We start from the raw sequence: 22,745 nt of genomic DNA on the forward strand, positions 1-22,745 counted from the left end.
CCCTAAAACTCTTATATAACATTCTAGTTATGATAGTATTGAGTGCACGTCAACAGTTATCTAAAGTGTAACAATGGAGAGTTAGGTCACAAAGGCTAACTTTGTATTTATTACCAATAGCGATGTCCACAAACTTGGCGCTATTATCCTAGTTGTTAAGACGGACTATTTTGTATAAAATAACTTCAATAGTTAATATGAAAACATAATACACATAATTGAAAAATTTTAGAAATAAAAGAAATTTATAAATTTACTTTGTCATTATTATAGTTATGAAAAAGGGTTAAAAATTGAATATAATAATTATCTTATTGTTTACTTCATACAATTTCCCTAGTAAAGAAGTTCATTTGACTAAAACTTAAAAAAAAATTCTTACGTACTGTATTCTCACGAGTCATGTGATATTTGATTGTTTCACATACACTTTAATACAATTTTTAAGATTTTTGTCATTTTAACATGCATATAAGTTAAAGCATTTGTGAAACTAGCATTAATAATAATTATTAAATAAAAGTTTAATTCACATAAAATACAAATGTAATTTACGAAACGATAAAATAACCAAAATTAGCGCCCATGAAATGTGGAAGGTTTTCGCTCTGAATAACTCACTCGTAGCACGCCGCTACGAGGCTCTACGTTACGTAGAGCCGTAGAAGGCTACACGTACTCTACAGCGTACTGGACAATTGCCAAACAAACTACCGTAATAATAAAAGTTTTTTTTATGTCCCCAAAACTGTGCGACTGTTTACTTTGAAATTTAAATAAAATTGTGGCAGGCAAAGGATTTTACGAACTGTAATTTGGTTAGTTTTTTTCTTTGCTAAAGAAAGATTAAAGTATTTTTTTTATTACTAATGCTACACCTTTTTTTACTAGTAATAGGGAATATCCCAATAGCTAAATCAATTTCAATCCCAGTAAAATGTTGATAAATTATTCAAGGAACCCGCGATACACTATTTTAATTATTAAATTAATGTTATGTCTATTATTTTCTGTATATGTATTTACTATGTAGTTCTAGTATATAAATATATTATTCTGATTCATGCACTTTTATTTATTATGCACCACCATGATTAATTTAACTATTTTCCTCGTCTTTTTTGGGTTGCCTGGTAGAGATCGCTGCCAGCGATAAGGCCGCCTACTGTACATTGATTAATTTATTGTTAAGTTTATAAAATGTATCATATCTGGTGTATAATAAAGAATTTTTTCATTCATTAATTCATTCATTCATTTTCTAATCTTTATTCCAATTACATTAGCATTATTAATAACCATTTGAAAAAAAGCAGTAAGCATTTCCGTATTCAGTAAATAATGAACCATACCAGCTGACATGCATTTATCCTACATTTTCCCGGGATAAAGTACCCAAGTCTCTGAACCATAAAATCGCGGCAATATATACAAAAAATGACGTCTATCCGTCCCACCGTTGCGGAAACTGGGACAAACATACTTCCGCATTAATATCTATACATACTAATAAGTAATATTATAAAGCTGAAGAGTTTTTTTGTTTGTTTGTTTGAACGCGTTTATCTCAGAGACTACGGGTCCGATTTGAAAAATTATTTCGGTGTTATAGATAGCCCATTTATTGAGGAAGGTTAAAGGCTATATATCATCACGCTAAGGCCAACTGAAGCGGACGCGAGTGAAACCGCGGAGCGCAGCTAGTTATTAATAGCAGGCTACTTGTATGAGAAAACCTATTAAAAGTTTTGGTAAATGGCTTACGTAATAAAAAAGCAGTTTAAGTGTTTTATGAAAATATAATGCTTGTGTGACTTGATACTTTTATTGTGCTATGGAAAATAACGAAAAATACTCCAGTAAAAAGACGAAAAGATAATTTGTGAAACAGATATGAGATGCATCTGTTTCATCCCGCAAGAGGAACGGGACTTTATTAACGGTAGTGCTGTATATCATCTTAAATTAAGATTTGAAATGGAAGTCAATAATTAAGCTTATATTATGTTAATAATATAGCTGACATCATGTTCACTGCACGTGGAATCATATGTATAAAATTCAAAATGCATGTTGAATTTTCACGTCACAGTTTTTTTACCATCACAAACGAACGAAAAACTGTTTATAATATTAGTTTCAATATTCATCCTAAATTTAATCATACTCGGATTAAAAAGCTGTTCTATATTCTATATTACATCCCACTTAATATTAAGCCTTAAAAGTTCTACTAAATTATATTGACATGTTTTTGTCATACTACACCAAGGGTCCTTTTCCCTTTGAAACTCCCTTAAGGACCTTTAATAGGGTATAAACCGTTTATACTCATATATTAATCGGGACATGAGGAATTAAACACTTTTTGATAGTCAGTCTATGACCACACTCGCCGTCGGCCATTAGCGAGTTTATAACATCAGGCAATCAATATTCAACTTAAAGATCTTTAAACACAATTTTAATTAAAACAAAACACCTTTTGTCTAAAACTATATATTTAGTCATAACTAGCTTTCCGCCCGCGACTTCGCCCGCTTTGTCTAAAACCTAATAAATTATATACTAAAACCTTCCTCTTGAATCACTCTATCTATTAAAAAAAACCGCATCAAAACCCGTTGCGTAGTTTTAAAGATTTAAGCATACATAGGGACAGAGAAAGCTACTTTGTTTTATACTATGTAGTGAAGATGGTACAGTTCGTACACGTTATTAAAATTTTTCGTTCAACTAATTTTTCATAATATGTTCTAGTTACGTATCTTTCTTTCTTTCAAGCCTTAATTCACCCATAGTCGGGTATAGGCCTCCTCATGTTTTTTCCATTCTTTTCGGTCTTTGGCCAGACGCATCCAAGATTTACCCGCTGTTTTAGAAATATCGTCTGACCACCGTGCTTTCGGTTTGCCTGGCTTACGTCTACCACTCCATGGTCTCCATTCCGCCACTTTCAACGCCCATCGTCCGTCGCTCCTTCGGCACATGTGGCCTGCCCATCTCCACTTGAGTTGGCATACTTTGAGAACAATATCAGTAACCTTTGTACGTTTTCTGATAGTTCTATTTGGCATGTGGTCTAAAAGGTTAGTTCTAGTTACGTATAATGTTAGATAAACAAAAGTTCTTAAAAATAATGTGTAATCTTTATTAATAAAAACACAAGAAAAAACTAACCGATTAATCAACAAGCAAAACAACTATGATTAAGAAATTTAACAACAGCAAAGGAACAAAACCTACTTTAAACCCTAACTAAAGATCTAAGAAATTTTAGAAGGATAACAATAGCAGTATAAAACACCTATTCCCACATTGGAACGCCTTTTCTTCAAAGGCTTATATTATTTAAGTCCTAAATTCATTGTCAATGAGTAAAGTTTGGTTCCGGAACAGGCCATATCGCGCGGTATCTGCGCGGCTTGACCTACTTCTAAGGGACCAATTTTACTTTGTATACTTGTATGAGACTTGTACACAGAACCGTAGCAAGGTTCTGAGGGGCCCCAAGCCTGGTCTGTATATGAAATATAATACAATAAATATACAGGGTGTCCCGCTATTGGTATACTAAGCGCGAAGGAACTTGTAGTTTTGCATACACTGATCACGTAAAAAATACATAAACAACAAAATTACGTTAAAATTTTTTTGATAATTTTTTCCTGAAAATCCATGTTTTCTTCTCTAGCTTCGCGCAGCCGTCATATACCGTTTCTCTAATGTGAGCATTTTGTCTATGAAAACATAATCTTAAACGATAGCTCACGTGCTAGTGGCAAAAATGGGCGGGTTGCTTGTTATGGGTGTACACATAGAGTTTTAAGAATTCATCTATTTGAAAAAAAAATGCGTCTGGATTTTTTTAAGTATTTTTTACGTACTCAGCGTATGCAAAACTATAACCTCCTTTGAGCTTAGTATACCAACAGTGGGACACCCTGTATACGGAAAATGGTAAAATATAGATATTAGAAACATTGAGTATTAATTTTTACAGTTGTTCTTCTTGGGCAATGCTATGATGTACAAATTAAAGTATAAGTATTTTATCATTTTATGAAGTTTATACATAATAGCATATACTATCCGCTATTCAAAAAGAAAACAAGGGGCTGCGTATTTCTAGTGGCCCCAGGCGGCTCGTTTCGGCGGAGGCCCGCGCTACGCCAACGCTTATAAATCTTTCTTCTCTCGAATAACATCTTTTACTAGAGTGTAATGTTAACTGATATACGTTCTGCTGACAATTGAGGACTGTTTAAGGCGTGAGGGCCGATGGGATTTGCATTTTTTCTGTTTTCGTGAACATTCAATTATTCTGTCCGAGAATTGGATAATATTCCTGTAAAGCATGCTAGTTTGACAATAATTATAATTCATCGTAATGAGAAGGAAAACGTTCTTTTTCTTTTTAAAGTGAAACTTTTATTACATCGTCTCAAACTTTTTGGTCTGTGTAGCGCATGTCGCGTGTATCGCGGCTGCCGATCGTCACGCGACATGCGCTACACAAAGCAGTGTTCGGAACCGTTCGAACATTTTCACTTTTACCGTGGTTTCATAAAACAACACAACATTTTTTTTTTTCTTTTATGTATGTCATACGAAATAAGACAAACGTATAGTATAATTAAAAAATACATATTTAAAAACGGCTCATTGGTATAACCAATAACCATACCTATACCTACTATAATTATATAATTATCCAGTGGAAATTACGTTAAACACCGTAATTTCAAATTAATTAATTAAGTACTTAATTTCTAGAAAAGGCCTATAAACTTAACAGCATAATCATTATTATACTACCAACCAACCGATATTACCCTCATAAACAATATAGTCTTAATAAATCCTTAAAATATTGCACACATTATAACTAAAGAGCAGTTTTCTACTAAGAAAAGTATTACCAACCCTTTAATACTCATAATATCCAACCATACTAATCCCACTTGGCTCGATCTAGGTAAAGTAGACGAGAAAGCGACCCAACTTAAAATATTACACATATTACAACTAAACAGTTTTCTACTTAGCAAATCTTTCCTACCAAAACAAAATTTCAATAAATTCTTATACTAATCCCACTTGGCTCGATCTAGGTAAAGTAGACGAGAAAGCGACGCAGCTGCACGCTATAGCGTCTCTCAAAGTGCTGCTCGAAGCAACCAAGCCGACGACTGGCGGCGCGGGCGCAGCGGCCGCGAAGAATGCAGCTGCGACCGCCAAGGAGACCCCGCTCGATCTGCCGAACGGGGGCTTGGCTGATGTTCAGCTGGATGTTATAGAAGAGGTGAGTTTTGTTGTGCATTATGTGTTATACAATTTGATATTTCGGTTCTGTGGTTCTATAGAGTATGACAATTCGAGCTAAGTGCATGTGAATATGGATGCGTACAGAATTATATAAAAATGTAATAAAACATTAGCTGTTGCAGATTTTCGCGGGAAAAAATATATAAGTAGGTACTGCCGATGACTCTAAAAATTGTTGTTTCCGTATATTATAATAGATAAGCTTTTTTAATGTATTAAGCGAGAAATAGACATTTATAAATATTCATAAAATATTAAATCCTATTCAGTAATACGAAACAGTAAGAGACACATCAAGCTACACTATTCTACTAAGAAAAATATAATTGCGAATTGCGACAAAGCCCCGTATGTATTCAAGCAATAAGCCAAGCGCCTATCTTTTCATCACTGACCTTACACAATTATGAACACACACAGACTTATATATAAATGCGAAAGATGCTTTACGTAACCCACATGTAACTTAGCCCTCGATACTCCAAGGGCCCTCCGCTTTTTGAATACTGTGTCAGTCGTGCTGTATCAACTCCACTCCGCATTGCTGAATTGATGTTGAATATAGTCAAATTGTATACAAAACTGACCTTTTAGCTATTTCTGATAGTCTTTGCTAAATAACAGACTCAGCCATTTCTGAAGATTTGCATAAATGTAGTTTAGAAAGTTTGGCATTGAAAGTTGTAAACTTATAAACAAAAAATATTTTTTTAATCTATATGAGTAATTACCAAACTCACTCACCAACCAAGGCTCACGTTCCAATGTTAATAACGTAATTTTAATACATGGTAACTGATAATACTCTTTGTCATGACATCAGAAATTATTACGAAGTCTTGGGTACCAAGAGAAACTAATTTGTTTTTTCTCTTGTAACATATTTCTTTATTTTTACAAATAGAATAGCTTTCTCGCTATACTATTTGTAGATCCGTAATTATATCCTTGCCAAAAGTTTTCATAAACGTTTCCATATTTTAACCGTAAAACTGTAACACATAAACACATTCATAACATAAAATTATGGTTCCACAAATAACTCTAACAAATAATTGAAATCGTTTAGCCAAGAAAATTTCAGATAAAACGGGATGGAAAACAGCCAAGACGGTATTATAAAGTAGATAAATCACCACGATACAAGCATTAAATGTTTCTCTTACGCTCAAGTTTAAGTTCAAGCTATCTCGTAGTTAGCAGTTAGCACTTGGCAAGTCCTACGACTTAATACTCTGCGCGGTATTTACCATACACACATGCATCTATAGTAAATGAGAACTGCATTTAATGAGGTATGACTCAAGATGAAGATCTTTGTTTATTGAGGCTCGAACATTTTAGTTCTTCAAATGCTTAAACTTTAGAACTGGTGTATCTTTAACAAAAATAGTAACCTCCGGATTAAAAAAAACATGTTTGACCATATTTGATGGTGTTTAGAAATTATTCTTTGCACACTAAACTAAACATATTCCTCACATTTCCTTAAATGGCGATGATGTATGTACTTCTTAAAAAAGGCTGCTTGAATAAATGATTGAGTTTGATATTTTGATTATGGTATCAAAAACACGATGTTCTTCCAAGTTCCATCATTTAATACTTTCCCAATCCCCTTTTGTTGCTTTTAGAAATATTGAAGTACTTGATATTGTTACAGATAGGAGACCTAGAGGACGACACGACGCCGTTGGACATGTCATGGCCCTCTGGTTTCCGCAAGCGAATAACGTATCTGTTAGTCGCGCCCATTGTCTTCCCGTTATGGATGACCCTCCCGGACACGAGGACTCCGAGAGGTAAGGCTCAATGAATAAATAATAATAGAATTATCATAAGAATTAATGAGGTAATAATATTATGAAAGGAAATTATTAAATGGGGAAAAAATAAAGGATGATTGGGCAGAACTTATAATTTTCTGATCACCATATTATGGGTAGTGAAATTATGTACATCCATACTAATATTATAGATGCGAAAGTAACTCTGTCTGTCTGTCTGTTACTCAATCACGCCTTAACTACTGAACCAATTTGCATGAAATTTGGTATAAAGATATTTTGATACCCGAGAAAGGACATAGGATAGGTTTTATCCCGGAAATCCTGCGGGAACGGGTTTTTCTTTGAAAACGCGGGCGAAGCCGCGGGCGGAAAGCTAGAAAACCATGTGTCAGCATATGAGCGTTTTATTAAAAAAGTGCCATGTGCGACAACTTTTATTTTTCTCTGGCCATGCGAGCGAAGCCGTGGACAATATCCAGTCAATAATTGACGATACTAATGTTTTCCACAATAAGCTAATCTTGTCAGAATGCTAGGAGATTACGCCAAGGAGATGTATCTATAATGACAGTGTTAAAAGATTAGGCCAAGGCAATTTTGGCAGCAGTACGACGTTGACATGTTTCCTAACACGTACCATCTAACAAGGGATCAAACCAAGGATCAAACCCACACCTTTAAGACTATGTGGGAGTACAGTAGTGACAGAGAATATGTCAACGCAGATTTATGGCTTATCTTTTAAGAGTACTTCTCTAAATTCAGCCGAAATAGCAATGGCTGTATTTATTTTATGTATTGGCTATAAGTTCATAAAACATTTCAAAACCTTTCAATAAGATTTGTCATATCTAAAGTACCGTATACTATTACATCAAGATGTATTGTAATACTTCTATCATATACCAGACTAGCTGTGCTCCGCGGTTTCACCCGCATTTATCCGCTCCTGTTGGTCTTAGCGTAATGAAGAAGCCTATAGCCTTCTTCGATAAATGGGCTATCTAACACAGAAAGAATTTTTCAAATCGGACCAGTAGTTCCAGAGATTAACGCGTTCTAACAAACAAACAACTAGTATAGATTTGCAATACAAGCAGAATCCCAAATCGATGCAAATGCGTTTCTTAATCCCTAGCATTATGATCAAGGCCATTGCAAGCACATAACATAGTTTCTAAGACAGATAGCGTATATAACGTGTGAGATGCGATCAGTCAGGGGTTTAATGCAATTAGCAGCTGAGCATTCAGAGCCGATTTGATATTGACAAGCCTCCACGCGGGAACAATTGAATTTGCTGCATTATTACTGCCTTAGTATTGTAAAATAATTGCCTATATAGTTCTATATCTCCTTGATGTGTAGGGCCAAAGTCTCCTAGTTTAAGAGTCCGGTGTTCCATTCCTGGTTATTAGAAAATCTTTTCTTTTTTTAAATTACCTGTTACATGTTTATAGATGTCGATTTTCTTCTAAGTACATAATTGCATTGATTGAAATATAAAATATATATTTGAGTAAGCTTTAAGCACGTCTAATTCCGATTTATTTTTAGTCATCCATTATAAAATGTCGGCTTTAAATAACAGTGAATTATCATATTTTATTACGATAGAAAACTAGACCTTCTTCATATAATTTATGAAATTAAATCTAGTTCATTAATTCCAACCATTCCTCAAGCTAAAATGTCATAACTTTAAAGATACTTAAATAAACCAACAATAAAGCATTGTGGTACACCAAATAATATCCATTTTTTCTGCTACATGGATTCGTCAGAGTGTAGCTCATTTGACTCACAAAGTACATAATATTATATTTCAGTCACATTATTCAGTAATCTTATAAAAGAACAACATAAAATCATCCAAAAATGTCCAAGAAACAGAAATGTTTCTTCTCATAACAATATTACTTCTTTCTTTCCAGGGAAGAAGTTTTTCCCCGTAACATTTATAGGTTCGATAGTATGGATAGCGTTTTTCTCCTACCTCATGGTGTGGTGGGCAAATGTGGCGGGGGCAACCGCGTACGTGCCCCCAGAGGTCATGGGGCTAACGTTGCTCGCTGCGGGCACTTCTGTGCCTGACCTTATCACTTCTGTGATCGTGGCCAGAAAGGGCTTCGGAGATATGGCTGTGTCCAGCTCTGTAGGGAGCAATATATTCGACGTAACTGTAGGGTAAGTAGTTGTTTATATATTTGTGTGTAAGTATGGGGCAACTTCGTATTTGCCCCTAAGTGATGGGGCAACTACGTATTTGCCCCTAAGTGATGGGGCTAACGTTGCTCGCTGCGGGCACTTCTGTGCCTGACCTTATCACTTCTGTGATCGTGGCCAGAAAGGGCTTCGGAGACATGGCTGTGTCCAGCTCTGTAGGGAGTAATATATTCGACGTAACTGTAGGGTAAGTAATTTTTATTTGTACATCTTATGATAAGTATGTTTATATTGTTTCTTAACTTAGTAGGCATTCGTGTATGAGCAAAAAATGACTTCATTATTTTGTATGCCTGTTACATGCTGGTGCGAAACCTTTTTGTTTGGGTAAACGGTTAACAGTTTTTATAATAAATGTAACTAAAGTCAATCCTTACGATGGAGGATCGTCTTATGATAGCTTCAACGTCGGTCCACACGTTTTGAATATTTGCTGACACATAAACAGACAATAAATTGGTTTTAGGCATAATTAATTATCGCGTACTTGTTTACATGAGAATCGGACACTTCAGTCTTCAACTTTATTATCCCAGATTGTTCAACTATAGTATTACAACAAATACTACTATACAAGTAGTTGCTAGTATTACTAAGAATTAATTTACATAACTATTCGCTCTTATAGCTCAATCTACATAAAGGGCCTTACTATAAAGTTATTGCAGATAGAAGCAGGAACGTTCGTATTAATGGCTTTCCGATACAGATTTCCTAGGATTAAATTCAGCTAGATACAATTGCAGTGCTGATATAGCGACCTAATTAGCTTGAGACGTTTTGATGTATGTACCTGTGTACAACGTGAATGGTTAATGCGATGTTGATGAAATTGATGATAATTATAATGTGTTAGGTTTGATATGAAGTCAGTTTGTGTTTTATATAACTTCTTAAATGGTGAAAATTGACAATGTTTAAACTTTCAAAGAAAGGAAGTATCAAACAATTTTTGAAGTGAATCTTCTTTAGGCGCGTTGAGAGTAAAATTTCAACGTCGCGTCATGGCAATACGGTCACGTCATGGAGTAAGGCGACGATTTAGGTACCTTTGAATCTTACCAAAGAAGTTTCACTTCTGACACGTGTGCTCGGCATACACGCTCTTTTTTATTTGAAGTTTCCCAAGTGATACTAAAATCAAAATCGTAAAATTTAACTAAAACATTGTTTATCTTTGATGGCAAATTAAAATCAATTGTAATGGTACAATGAACAAACAATTAAAGTAGACAGAAATCACAACAATATAAAACAAATACAATACAATACAATTGTTATTTATTCATTTCGTAATTAATATAGCAGTCGCTACTTTTTTATCTTTGAAATAATTTATAATAATAAAACTTGGTTGAGCTGTTAATTGCTATCTTCATTGCAGATGGAAATGTTCTTTTTTTTTCTATAATTCTAAAGCTCTGATGCATTCCATTTGAAGTAGAAACCAATATTTTTATTGCAGATCATTCTAAATCGAATATATTATGTATTTTATAGAAATGTTAATCTATCGAAATCATTAAAATTGTTAGGATTTAGTTAGAAACTATTCGACCTATTTCATAAGTTATTTAATACAGACATAGGCTGTATTGTATTTCTTAATTAGGTCAGATGATCTTTTTTCCAAAGAATTGATTCTCGATTGAAAAGCTCACGTGTTTTAATTATTGAGAAGATTCTAAAGATATTTTTCATTTCGTTCGAACAATATGAGGATTAGAGACCCCTTCTTCTGACTATAATTACAGGCCTTGCTGGACGAACTTTATACTGCGGCATTTATCTATTTGTTAAGTAATAAAAACAGATGAATTTTCAAGTTTAATTTTCAAAACGTAATTTAAACAGACAGGCTTAAATTCTTCAACAAATAAATGTGGAAAACGCAAGTAAAATTCTTAACAATTTCATGCAATTATAAAATATATAAACAACTATGATATTATGTTATTGTTTTAAATTAAAATTTCAGTCCTATCTTAGCGGGACTTCTCACAAAAAATAGCGCGCATAACCACAGAGTATTCTAAAAATGCAGAGTAAAAATATACTCGAGCACAATGGTTACAACGAGTTAACTTTCTCAAATAAATATTAGCAACTAGCGGTCCGCCCCGGCTTCGCCCGTGGTACATACCTATTTACGTTTTCTCTACATAAAAACCATCCTCGTACTTCAAGGAATATAATAAAAAAAGAATTATCGAAATCGGTTCAGCCGTTCTCGAGTTATGCGCTTACCAACACATTTTGCGATTCATTTTTATATATTAGCAATGGTCACTGCGACGTTAAATGAAGACATAACTTCAAAACAACGGGACGCCGACCTTAAAACCTTAAATGCAATGTCTCTGGAACCGAGCCAAAGGTTATATAAAATATGCTGAGTGTAATTGTCTTTTCCTTTTAAATTTGCAGCGTTGATATATATTTGTTGGAAGCTATTAAAAGCGTAATAAAAGACCCCATGTTGTATCTGTTTTTAAAGTTTGGAAACTATTGTTAGCAAGTATAATTTAAAAACAAGACAATGTCAGCAGGGAATTCTATTTTTTTAACGGGAAGAATTGTCGTAGGATATGCTCCAGTATAATTAATTATAATTAGATACTCAACTATTCAATAGATTTTAAATCGACCGCCACGTACGACTTTTGTAGACTGCGAGTTATCTATTTTCAATAGGATATAGGGGGAAGGGAACTTTATTGACATAAATTGGTTTTATTTCTCAAAGACATCATGCCATTTCATCGAAGTAATCATAAAAAGACATCATCATTTTATGATTACTTCGACATTGCGCAAAAGCTCCAACAACAAAAGTACCTATTAAACCGTTATTCCACATTCTATAAGTGCTACTTATAAATCTATATACAATACAAAACTACGTCAATCAGAAAGAAGAGTCTTTAAAAGGCTAGAAAATGTTCTAATCTCCACGTGAACATCATCTGACTGCAAAATGTCAAGGACTGTGGAGTGTAGAGATGCGGTTCAAGGCTGGGCTTTGTTTTAAAAACATTGTGATGGACTAAACTTCAAAAGTGGGCTAATTTAAGTATCATTTTGAATTTATTATGAGGTGTTAGGATGTTTTGTATTGATCCGGTTCAATTAGGGTAAGGTGCGGGCTTCTTGTTTTATAAGATGGTATAAGAATTAATTGCTAATATTACGATGTATTCTTGTTTTATTTGACTACAGTCTTGTGGAAATGTATGTTAGGCATCTACTCAATTACGATTAAACTACTAAATATACGTGGTTAAAATTTTATGGGTATCTGAGATGAAAGTGTACATGCGAAGTTGAGGAAATCAGTAGAATTTACAATTTTATGCAGAAAAAAAGCAGTCAAGGCACTAAATAAATAATGATATTCGGTAGGTATAGTATTCTTCTTCAACTTCTATTTATTCTCTCTAGTGCAGAACGTAGAAGCTGTCACGATCTATAAAATAAAACGGAAAAATAGAATTGCAAAGGAAATACTAAAATATACATAAGCGACGCTACGGGCGCAGCCTAGTATTGTTCATAGATTCTCTTTCCTTCCTTTGATTAAAATTGCAACGAGCTTAACTTCAGCTCTTTAAATATTTCCTTTGAAGAATATGGATTAAAAGTTCCGTATAAAATCGGAGGGTAGGATATTCGCAATTTTCAAACGAATTTGCCGGTTGTTTTAACATTTTAAACAAGAATAAAATAATGTATGTTCTAATTATAAAAACTAAAGTTTAAAGATTCGGTTTAAGAGGTGTATCGAAAAGAAAAGCTAAAAGACCTAGAAGAGCGTCATAATAATAACCCTTACATTAAATCATATAAATAAATAAATAAAAAAATTAAACAGTTTTTAAATTAAGCTGCGTAAACTAGCGCCATCTAGTTATGTAATTACAAATATTGTATGAAATCTGTGTATTGTGTAACTTGCTGTGTGCCTAATTACGTTCGTAAAACGACCTCCACTTAATGGTTTATGGGCCCAATATAATTTAGTCATAAATATTGAAATTTTATATGATTCTTACTATGTTTAATCAACTACGAGTAGGAAAATTTAAATGTGAATTTCTCTACAGAAACTTTTTTACTCATAATCACTAGATAAGCCCCGCGGTTTTGCCCGCATTGCTCCGGTCCTATTGCTATTAGCGCGATGATGTAAACTATAATATAGCCTATAGCCTTTCTCGATAAATGGGCTATCTAACACCGAAAGAATTTTTCATATCGGACCAGTAATTCCTGAGATTAGCGCGTTCAAACAAGCAAACAAACTTTATAATATTAGTATAGATTATAGATAGCTATTAATTTTATCTAATTCAATAGTCCATTATTCTCTATTTGCCACAGTATTTACGAAACCACACCAATACATTAAAACCATTACTACTGACCTGCTGTTCCCAGATAAACTACCACATAAATCCTGGCACACATGTTTCGTTTTACCGCATTCACTCATAACTAAAATAGGGCTTATCGCAATCAGAATACAGAACAAAATCCCGTGACGCAATATCACAATATATTAGGGAAAATAAAATACACGAATCGAATGCAATTGTACTGTTTCGTGCAATGTAATAAAGTTTAATGTCGCTTGTATGTGATATAGTTCAATTGGTATATTGTGCTAAGCGATTTTATAACTAATTATTATTCCTCCAAAATATATTTTATTATAATGAAGTCGTTATTTACAATAATTGCATCCGGGCTTGTTAATTATTTGTTTACTACAAAAATATTATTGTTGCGTGGTTTGTTGTTCATGGATTTGTTATATTATACTTACTAGCTTTCCGCCCACGGCTTCGCCAGCGTTTTCAAAGAAAAACCTGCGTATCTACCGTTCCCGTAGGATTTCCGGGATAAAACCTAGCCTATGTGTTAATCCAAGTTACCCTCAATATGTGTGCTAAATTTCATTGAAATCGGTCCAGTAGTTTATGCGTGAAAACCATACATACATACATACATAATTACAAACCTTTCTTCTTTATAATATTAGTATAGATTTGCTTTTCTGTTACTAAATAAATCATAGACTCTACCTACTACTTCGGGACGTTTCTACATCTTTGAATAATAATTGAAATTTTTATATGCAAAACACAGAGAACTGTGAATAATTTCATCGAAGAGTTAAAAATAAAGCTTGCTGCTTGCTTTCCAAATGATAACTATTTACGTATAATATGAGCAATATCTTATTTAGTGTAACATACATTTACATACACATTTAATTAATATAAGACAAACTAGCACCCTAACTGATCTCCACGACAAGACATTGGCTGTGTTCCGCCGATATTCTGTAATCCCCTTTACATAAAGCTTATGCTATATATGACATAGAGCATTAAACCATTTAATGCTCTAAGTATATATGATGACTAGCTGCTCCGCGCGGTTTCACCCCCGTGGCTCCTCTCCTGTTGGTCGTAGCGTGATGGTAGGTATATAGCCTATAGCCTTCCTCGATAAATGAAAGAATTTTTCAAATCAGACCAGTAGTTCCCGAGATTAGCGCGTTCAAACAAACAAACAAACTCTTCAGCTTTATAATATTAGTATAGATGTAACGTAAATACTGCTAAATCAACATAATATTATACATGTGAACAACATTATACATGTAAATAACGCTTATAATACACAATTTTGAGGCAATTTTATGATTCTAATATTCGTTTTGTCGGGTAAGTCTGCAAATAGGGCTGTAATAAATTTTTCATACCCCTAAGTGAAAAGGAATTCAACTTATAAGATACTAGCTTTCCTCCCGCGGCTTCGCCCGCGTTTTCAAAGAAAAACCCGTATAGATCCCGTTCCCGTGGGTTTTCACCAATCCTATGTGTTAATCCAAGTTACCCTCTATATGTGTGCTCAATTTCATTGTAATCGGTTCAGTAGTATTTGCGTGAAAGAGTAACAAACACACACACATCCTCACAAACTTTCACATTTATAATATTAGTAGGATGGATTAATTCATACAATTTCTCCTACCTTTTACCTAAAAACAGCGAATCTTTAGTAAAGTCAGCCGTTATGTGCAAGAAATTCCATGTAACTTAACAAACTCACGTTAATATAAAAAGCAGTCAGATAAGTCTATAATAAATATCTTCAAAAATAACACTAAAACGATAACTTTACTAAAATATTAAAAAAATATCGATCGTGTAACCGTTTAATCACCTTCGTCCCTTTTCCCATTAATGGCCGTACATTTCCGGGCAGTAAGCAATTTCCCTTTTATTATTCAACTAGCGACCGTCCTGGCTTTACGTGTGTAGTTACACCCACTTAGGTTATGTACTTATCAACACATTTAGAAATAAAATATTATTGAAGTACTCTTATCTTTTTATCTTGACTTAACTTTTCTATGAAATCGCGTTCAATTCATGACTAGCTATCTGTTCCGGCTTTTCCGTCATACCTACTTATAATACTACCTTAAAGACGTACTTTATTATAATACGGCATTTCAGCACTCAGGGGCCACGTACATATCAAACGGTGAAAGTATTATTGAAATTGATCCAGTACCTAGTTCCTGAAATTAGCGTGTGCTAACGAACAAATTCTTTACCTTCATTTAAAAAATGTGTGCGTGGACTAGTGTACACACATAAGAAGTGAAACTTCTTTATGACCTTATTTTTCAAAAAATAATTTACTATATGCAACTTTACAGAAATACGTCGAATCGCGCGTGGTAGGGATAAGAAAAAGATGGCGCGTAATTGAAAAATGTCACGCGTAACGAAAAAACGTTACACTAAATTTTTTTCCAACCCCGATAAAGAAGTTTCACTTCAATAAAGTATAGATTCATATTACTATGAAATGAAATCATCTGCATCAAAAAATCAGACGCTAAACGAAATTTTAATTTCGCTATACAGTCATTAACATCAAAGGCTGCATGTTTGTCAATCACGACGTACGCAATTACTGAGCTGATGTTTTTATCATTTGAAAGGGAAATTCGCCCGGAAAGGGACGTAGGTCTATAAAGGGAGACTAAATTGAAACAAAACCTAAACGAAGCAGGGAAAGTAATTAAAAACTTGATAACCTGCCTCTGAAAGCCTACACATAACATAGCCAAAGCAACAAAAGGAGAGGAAAGAAAAATGTTCATTTAAAAATTGTTTCAATAATAAAAAAATCTCATAACTTCTGCGTTCCTTTGAAGCCAGTATGAATAGTTTAACCGTTGTGATACGATTTTTATATCAAACGCTTCCTTCGCTTTTATAAAAATACCGGAAAATATGCTCAATGTAGATAAAATACATTAAATAGGTAATAATTTAAAAGGTATTTTCTCAAGCTTTCAAAATTACTAAAAACTCTATCGTATTGAAAAATAGAGCATTAAATTGCTGGTAAGTAAGAATTAATCTTTTAAAAAATACGTATTATTAATTAAATTCTTTCAAAAAACGAATGAAGCTGTAAACAAACCATTCCAAAATAAAAAACACGCACAATGCCATATTCGAAATTTAAAATCAACCGGCCATTTTGAAATGATTAAAAAAACGAACAATTTTCCACAAACTCTTCCAGACAATCTCTCCCCACGAATGCACTTTTATTTTTGTCTGCGCTTCGTCTGTGTGCGTCTGATGCATCTCGATCGATAATGCACTTTATTATTGCATCCCTTATTACCAGAGTATAAGGTTTAAATTCGCACATACTTTGCACAAATAAGATATGAGGGGTTGAACGAAATTCAACTCAAGCGAGTGGCGATAAAATTGATTTTTCGTTGCATGCAGTCTATATCAATTGCTTTACCTATCTACTATTTAAATATATTGTACTGAGTTTTACAAAGTTCGAATTAATCCGCCGTAAACCGGATTTCGTTAAAATTACGTCTGAAGGCTTTTTAGTGTACAAAAGTTAGTTTTTTGCTTACAGTGAAACGGAGAACGCTAATTCAGTCTACTTTTAATTACCGACATTTTTAATTAATTAAGGCCAAGCTTTAAATTTATAATGTTCCAGAATATAACGTGGTGACGATTTATTATTATAATATTAGAAAATTAGGTACCTAGGTAATTAATTAAGTATTATTTGTTATTACTTTGACTAAACTTTTACATTGCTACTCTTGATGTACTCAGATAAACATAACCCGCTTAAAATGTGACTAATAAGCAAAAGATTTAATCAACAATCGAAAGAGTTTTCACAAATCCATAAGTTAATCACAACCAATCAGTTTAAAAATACTTGCAAATATCTACAATATTTAATAGAACAAAAGTTTATGTACTAACATAACCTACGTGTGTCTGTGAGTATAAACATTTTCCGTCTCTTTCAAGTTAATACATTTAAGATTGGTATACGACTCGCATAAGTCAAATAAAGCATTGATGACAGGCATTCAGTGTAACCGAAGCGATCGTAAAAGCCGTATTTTTGATATAAATCAAGAAAAGTGGAGCAGAAAAAATGCCTATTCACGATTGCCAATAGAACTGTGTCCTATTTTCGTTATATACAAGCTGAGGTTTTGTGAATAGTTCACAAGTTCAGAAATGTTTTCATTTATTGATAGATGTTACAATACGTTTTTATTTTTTCACGGGACTCGGGGTTCTGGCCCGAATTGGGTTATATAGAAGAAAGGACGTTCTTTTAGAAAGAAGTTGTATATTTTATTTAACCGTAGCACATAAAGGGTTAGGTACAAGGAACATATATACGTATATTGGTTTTTAATTAATCACCTATATATATTTCATTATACTTTGTTTTTCTTTAAAATCAGAAACGAAAACGGATACTGTAATTTAAAGACCAAATACTTATAATATCAGAAACGTTAGAAATCAAATTTAACATTATTTACTAAAGCCTTGACCAAAACAAACTACGTTATGAACATGCTACGAATTACGATACTCCGTTCTACGAAAGTCGTGCTAAATCGTCTAAGACCACCAATATTATTCTGTACTAGCTGTGCTCCGCGGTTTCACCCGCATTTCTCCGCTCCTGTTGGTCTTATCGAGATAATACATAGCTTATAGCCTCCCTTGATAAATGAGCTATCTAACACCGAAAGAATGTTTCAAATCCGACCAGTAGTTCTTAAGATTAGCGCGTTCAAACAAACAAACTCTTCAGCTTTATAATATTAGTATAGACTATAGATAATTATAACGCTATACATAAAGTCTTAAATCTTTCTCCATAGTCGAACTTTGAGAAACCAAAATGCCAATAGCATGGCCTAATGTACCAAACGATCCCTTCAGGCGCCTTCTGATATTCATCCACGCACAAGCCACAAACCTTGGCCCAAATGTGGGGTCAACAAAATGCCACGGAACCGACCTCGCGTGTTAAAGCGCTAGTTTTCCCTAATTTTAAACAAATATAACTATTAATCTTTGTTGTGAGCTAATTAACGATTCGTTTAAGCTATTAGAGCTCGATTGTATGGCGAATAGAAATATTTTAAAAGGTGTTTTAAAAGAGTATGCCATTGTTACTTCCTATAAATACAGGAAGTCTTTTTACTGAAATCATTCATTATGTACTAGTCACTTGTATTTTGAAAATAAAAATAAATTAATTTTTATTCAAAACGCACGTGTCAGAAGTTAAATTTCTTTGGCCAGATTCAAAGCTCGTCGATTCGTCGATTTACTCCATGACGTAACGGACAACGGTATTGCTTTTTAATTTTTAATTTTAGTCTTACGCGCCTAAAGATATTTCACTTCAAAATTATACTTATTTTATTGCTTCCGCCCACGACTTTGTACGTGCATCCCCGTTTTTCCCCGTTCCCGCAAGAATTTCGGGAAATCCTTTCTTAGCGGATGCCTACGTCCTAACATCTATCTACCTGCATGCCAAATTTCAGCCCGATACGTCCAGTGGTTTTGGCTGTGCGTTGATAGATCACTATATTAGTCACCTTTGAGTTTTATATATATGTATATAAGAAGATTTCTGGTTTCTCTTGCAAAATTTAATAATAAAACTCTAATTCCAGGTTGCCGCTACCATGGCTCCTATACGGTCTGATCAACGGGGAGCCAGTCAAGGTGAACTCCAAAGGTATGGTCTGTAGCATCGTGCTGCTGTTCGCGATGTTACTCTTCGTGATCCTCAGCATCGCCTGCTTCAGGTGGAAGATGAACAAGGGACTCGGCTTCACGATGTTCCTATTGTACTTCGTCTTCGTCGCGGTCAGTTTGGGCCTCGAATACGGCTACCTACATTGTCCAAGCGAATAGGACCGTTCCAAACAAGCGTACTTATGACGTGTAGTGGATAGAATAATACTTGTTTTGTATTTTAAACGTTTTACTGTCTTACCACAAATTTAGATACGGTTTAACTTTAAGCGCGGGTTCTTTTTAATCTGGTTTTGTCGTATTTCTCATAGACAACTATTAAAGTGACAGATCCCTGGTTTAAAGTTAGACTGTGTTTATGTTGTTTTGTGGTAAGACCAATAGTGTTTTGTCCATGTTTTGCGGATTAATAGATCGGACTCCATCATTGTAACGATCGTAAGTATGTATTTTGCGATCGAATTTGCGATTTTTTGCCAGATATGTTTGCGCATTCATTGTTATTTTAGATTGACAATATCGAGTTATGAAGCGATATTGTTTTCTTCCAATATACAAATTGAAGCCAATGTTTAAATAAAAGAAATACTTAAGGCGTTACGGTATGGTTTACGATTAAAATGGTATATAGTGAGATCGTTGATTTTATTATAGTTAAACCATGAAACAAAAGTAGGTTTTACACCATACATATGTTATTGAACGATTATTGTATTTATTTAGGCTTAATATGGTACAAGAAGCGCCTTTATACATAGATATTAAAGACAAATTTTCGTCAAATTGTTATGTACATATTATTTTTAGTGTAAAATAATTTAAAATTTGAATTAAAATGCTCAACGAGATTCATGAACTAAATAGATTTTATAGAACGTTGATTATTTGCTGAATCATTTGAAAGTGAACGTTTTTAATGTAAATTTTAATAATAGTGGATATCCGGATAATTTAGTGTAGAATATAAAATAGTTTGTGCTTTACGATGTGTTAGCTTTAAAATTACGTTCAAATGAGAATAATATTTACAAAATTAATCGTTGGTTTGAGTTTATTTTTGTAAAATTTTGTACTGATACGTAAAGAAAATTTGTTAAATTTAATGAAAATGTATTTTATTAGAGATATGCACTGAATTTTAATTACTAAGCACGTGGGTTGTTTTCTTGTAGCTATATATAGTTTTTCTTCTCTTTCACATTTAATTGGATTTTTTATTGCGTATGCACAAAATTTGTGTAAATAAAGTATACAGGCGGGGAAATAGAAAGCATTGGAATTATCATGCATATATCGAAACATATTAAACTAATAAAAAAAAATGTGCCTCGTATAATATATTCAACACAACACATGTAGTGTTCATACGCCCTGGTTTTATACACGGTTTATTCTAAAGGTTGTCTTCTTGCACTAAGAGACTATGTTTATTTGCGTTAAAATGGGATCATTTCTCAGCGGAAAGCAAAGAAAGAAATTTTTGAACGAATTTTTGAAAAAGCAAACAATATGAAAATACCTATATATAGTGGGAAATTAAATGTATTTCTTGCTTTTTTAAACATTCGTTAGAAAGCTTTCGTAGCTGTGAAAAAGTGATCCCTAATCGCTAGTCAGTGGTTAAACGTCTGAACTGTTAAACATGGTTTAAACCGTCCGTAGGTTTCACTAACCCATTCCTAAATCACTGTCTGTTTGTAGAGAAACTGATTGCATTTGAATACCTCAATTCGGTCGAGGGAATTCACTATTATCACTTATTAGAAATATGTGTTTTTTTTAAGTTGACCAATTATACGCAAATTTAATTTTAATATTAGGTCGTTATAGATTTTATGTATTATCTAAATATATCATTATATGTAGTAAGTTTTTTAGTTAGAACATTTTAGGTTTCAAAGCTTAATTATTTTAAACAGTCGTTTATGTTTAGCAGATTGTTGAATTGACCCATAAAAGTTTGTACCTATGTAAATATTGAACTATTCGTAAAAAGTAACATATTTTTCTCATAAAATGTGTGCTTTTTAAAGATTAAAGGTAGTAACTTATTGCCTAGTTTCATATGTCTAAGGACCGATTTTTCAATCCCTGGTTAAAACTTATCCGTCCAATAAAATATTACACGATAATATTAAAATGTCACCTGTAAACTGTCAATTGCGGGCAATAAGAATACATTTTAAAATGGTAGTTTTATACGTTATTCGACGAATAAGTTTTAACCAAGGATTGAAAAATTAGACCTAATAAGGATAAAAGTTTTAACTTTTTGATCCCAGTTCCCGACTTGAGGCGTTTAACTGAAATCCAATTGTTGAATCCCATAATATTACCCGCCTATTTGACATAGCAATAAATAGTATAGATTAGTCAGTAATCGTATTGTTTAGCTTTAACAAAAAGTTTATATAACATGCCACGCCATTGTAATAATTTCAAAAGTATGAATGCGCACAATTGTTCAAAATCTACTCGCAAAACATTCATATTTTTCTTTGTTATATAGTATTGGCAAATTTAATTCTAATAAAGTATATTATGGTCCATAAAGGTTTATATTTAAATATGGTCCCGACAAATTGGTAAAAAAGAAATGCAGTAAGTAAGTCGATGGAAGATTGAAAAATAAAATAAATTGTGAAATATATGTGAAGCAATGTTTAATTATTTATATAAAGTTTATATATTACAAACTTCTTGTTCTTATTGAAAATTAAAGTTTTAATTAGATTGGATTGTATTAAAACCAAATCTCTGTGGCTCGATAAATTGTTGGAAGCCCTCTTTGAATTCTAATATGAATTATTTTGCCAACACTAACATTTTATCAAATTATAATTTTTGGAATAGGGAGTAACATAACATATCTGTAGGTACCAGACAATGAAATTCAATGATATTCTGTGATAAGAATATGTGCTTAAGAAATACTTCAAGTAAGAATTGGAGGCTCGTTTTTCACGATAGGTAAGGTTGGATTAATATAGCCTTCTGTAGTTCGCCTAGCAGTGCCACGAGGTCGATCGGGTATCAGACGATGTAATGTACAAACATACGAAAAAACACGTAACTGTGCGACCTACACGTGGCCATTCTATTTCTATTTATTATTCTAAGATTTGAATAACTTTTTCTCTCCAATAAAGATTTCTTAAGACGTTGATATTAACAACTTAGAGTGACGTAGAGTGCTATATATTCTTAACTAATATTATGTATTACTATACTGGAAAGCACC

At 33.3% G+C, this 22,745-nt stretch overlaps 1 protein-coding gene across 1 annotated transcript in view; it reads left to right on the forward strand.

Annotated features, from left to right (window-relative positions):
• Window positions 1-20,224, forward strand: part of Nckx30C (solute carrier family 24 member Nckx30C) — a 63,062-nt gene extending 42,838 nt beyond the window's left edge. The window contains exons 4-7 of the mRNA XM_089705014.1: window positions 5,115-5,305; window positions 6,992-7,130; window positions 9,053-9,305; window positions 19,420-20,224. Of these exons, the coding sequence (XP_089561140.1) occupies window positions 5,115-5,305; window positions 6,992-7,130; window positions 9,053-9,305; window positions 19,420-19,663 (827 nt within the window). The 3' untranslated portion in view covers window positions 19,664-20,224. The remainder of the gene's footprint in view (window positions 1-5,114; window positions 5,306-6,991; window positions 7,131-9,052; window positions 9,306-19,419) is intronic.
• The last annotated feature ends 2,521 nt before the right edge of the window (window positions 20,225-22,745 follow it).

Source organism: Colias philodice, chromosome 16 (assembly GCF_061535455.1).
Source record: "Colias philodice isolate Cphi_HAF_F1 chromosome 16, ilColPhil1 Martin Lab GWU primary, whole genome shotgun sequence".
Lineage (NCBI taxonomy): Eukaryota > Metazoa > Arthropoda > Insecta > Lepidoptera > Pieridae > Colias > Colias philodice.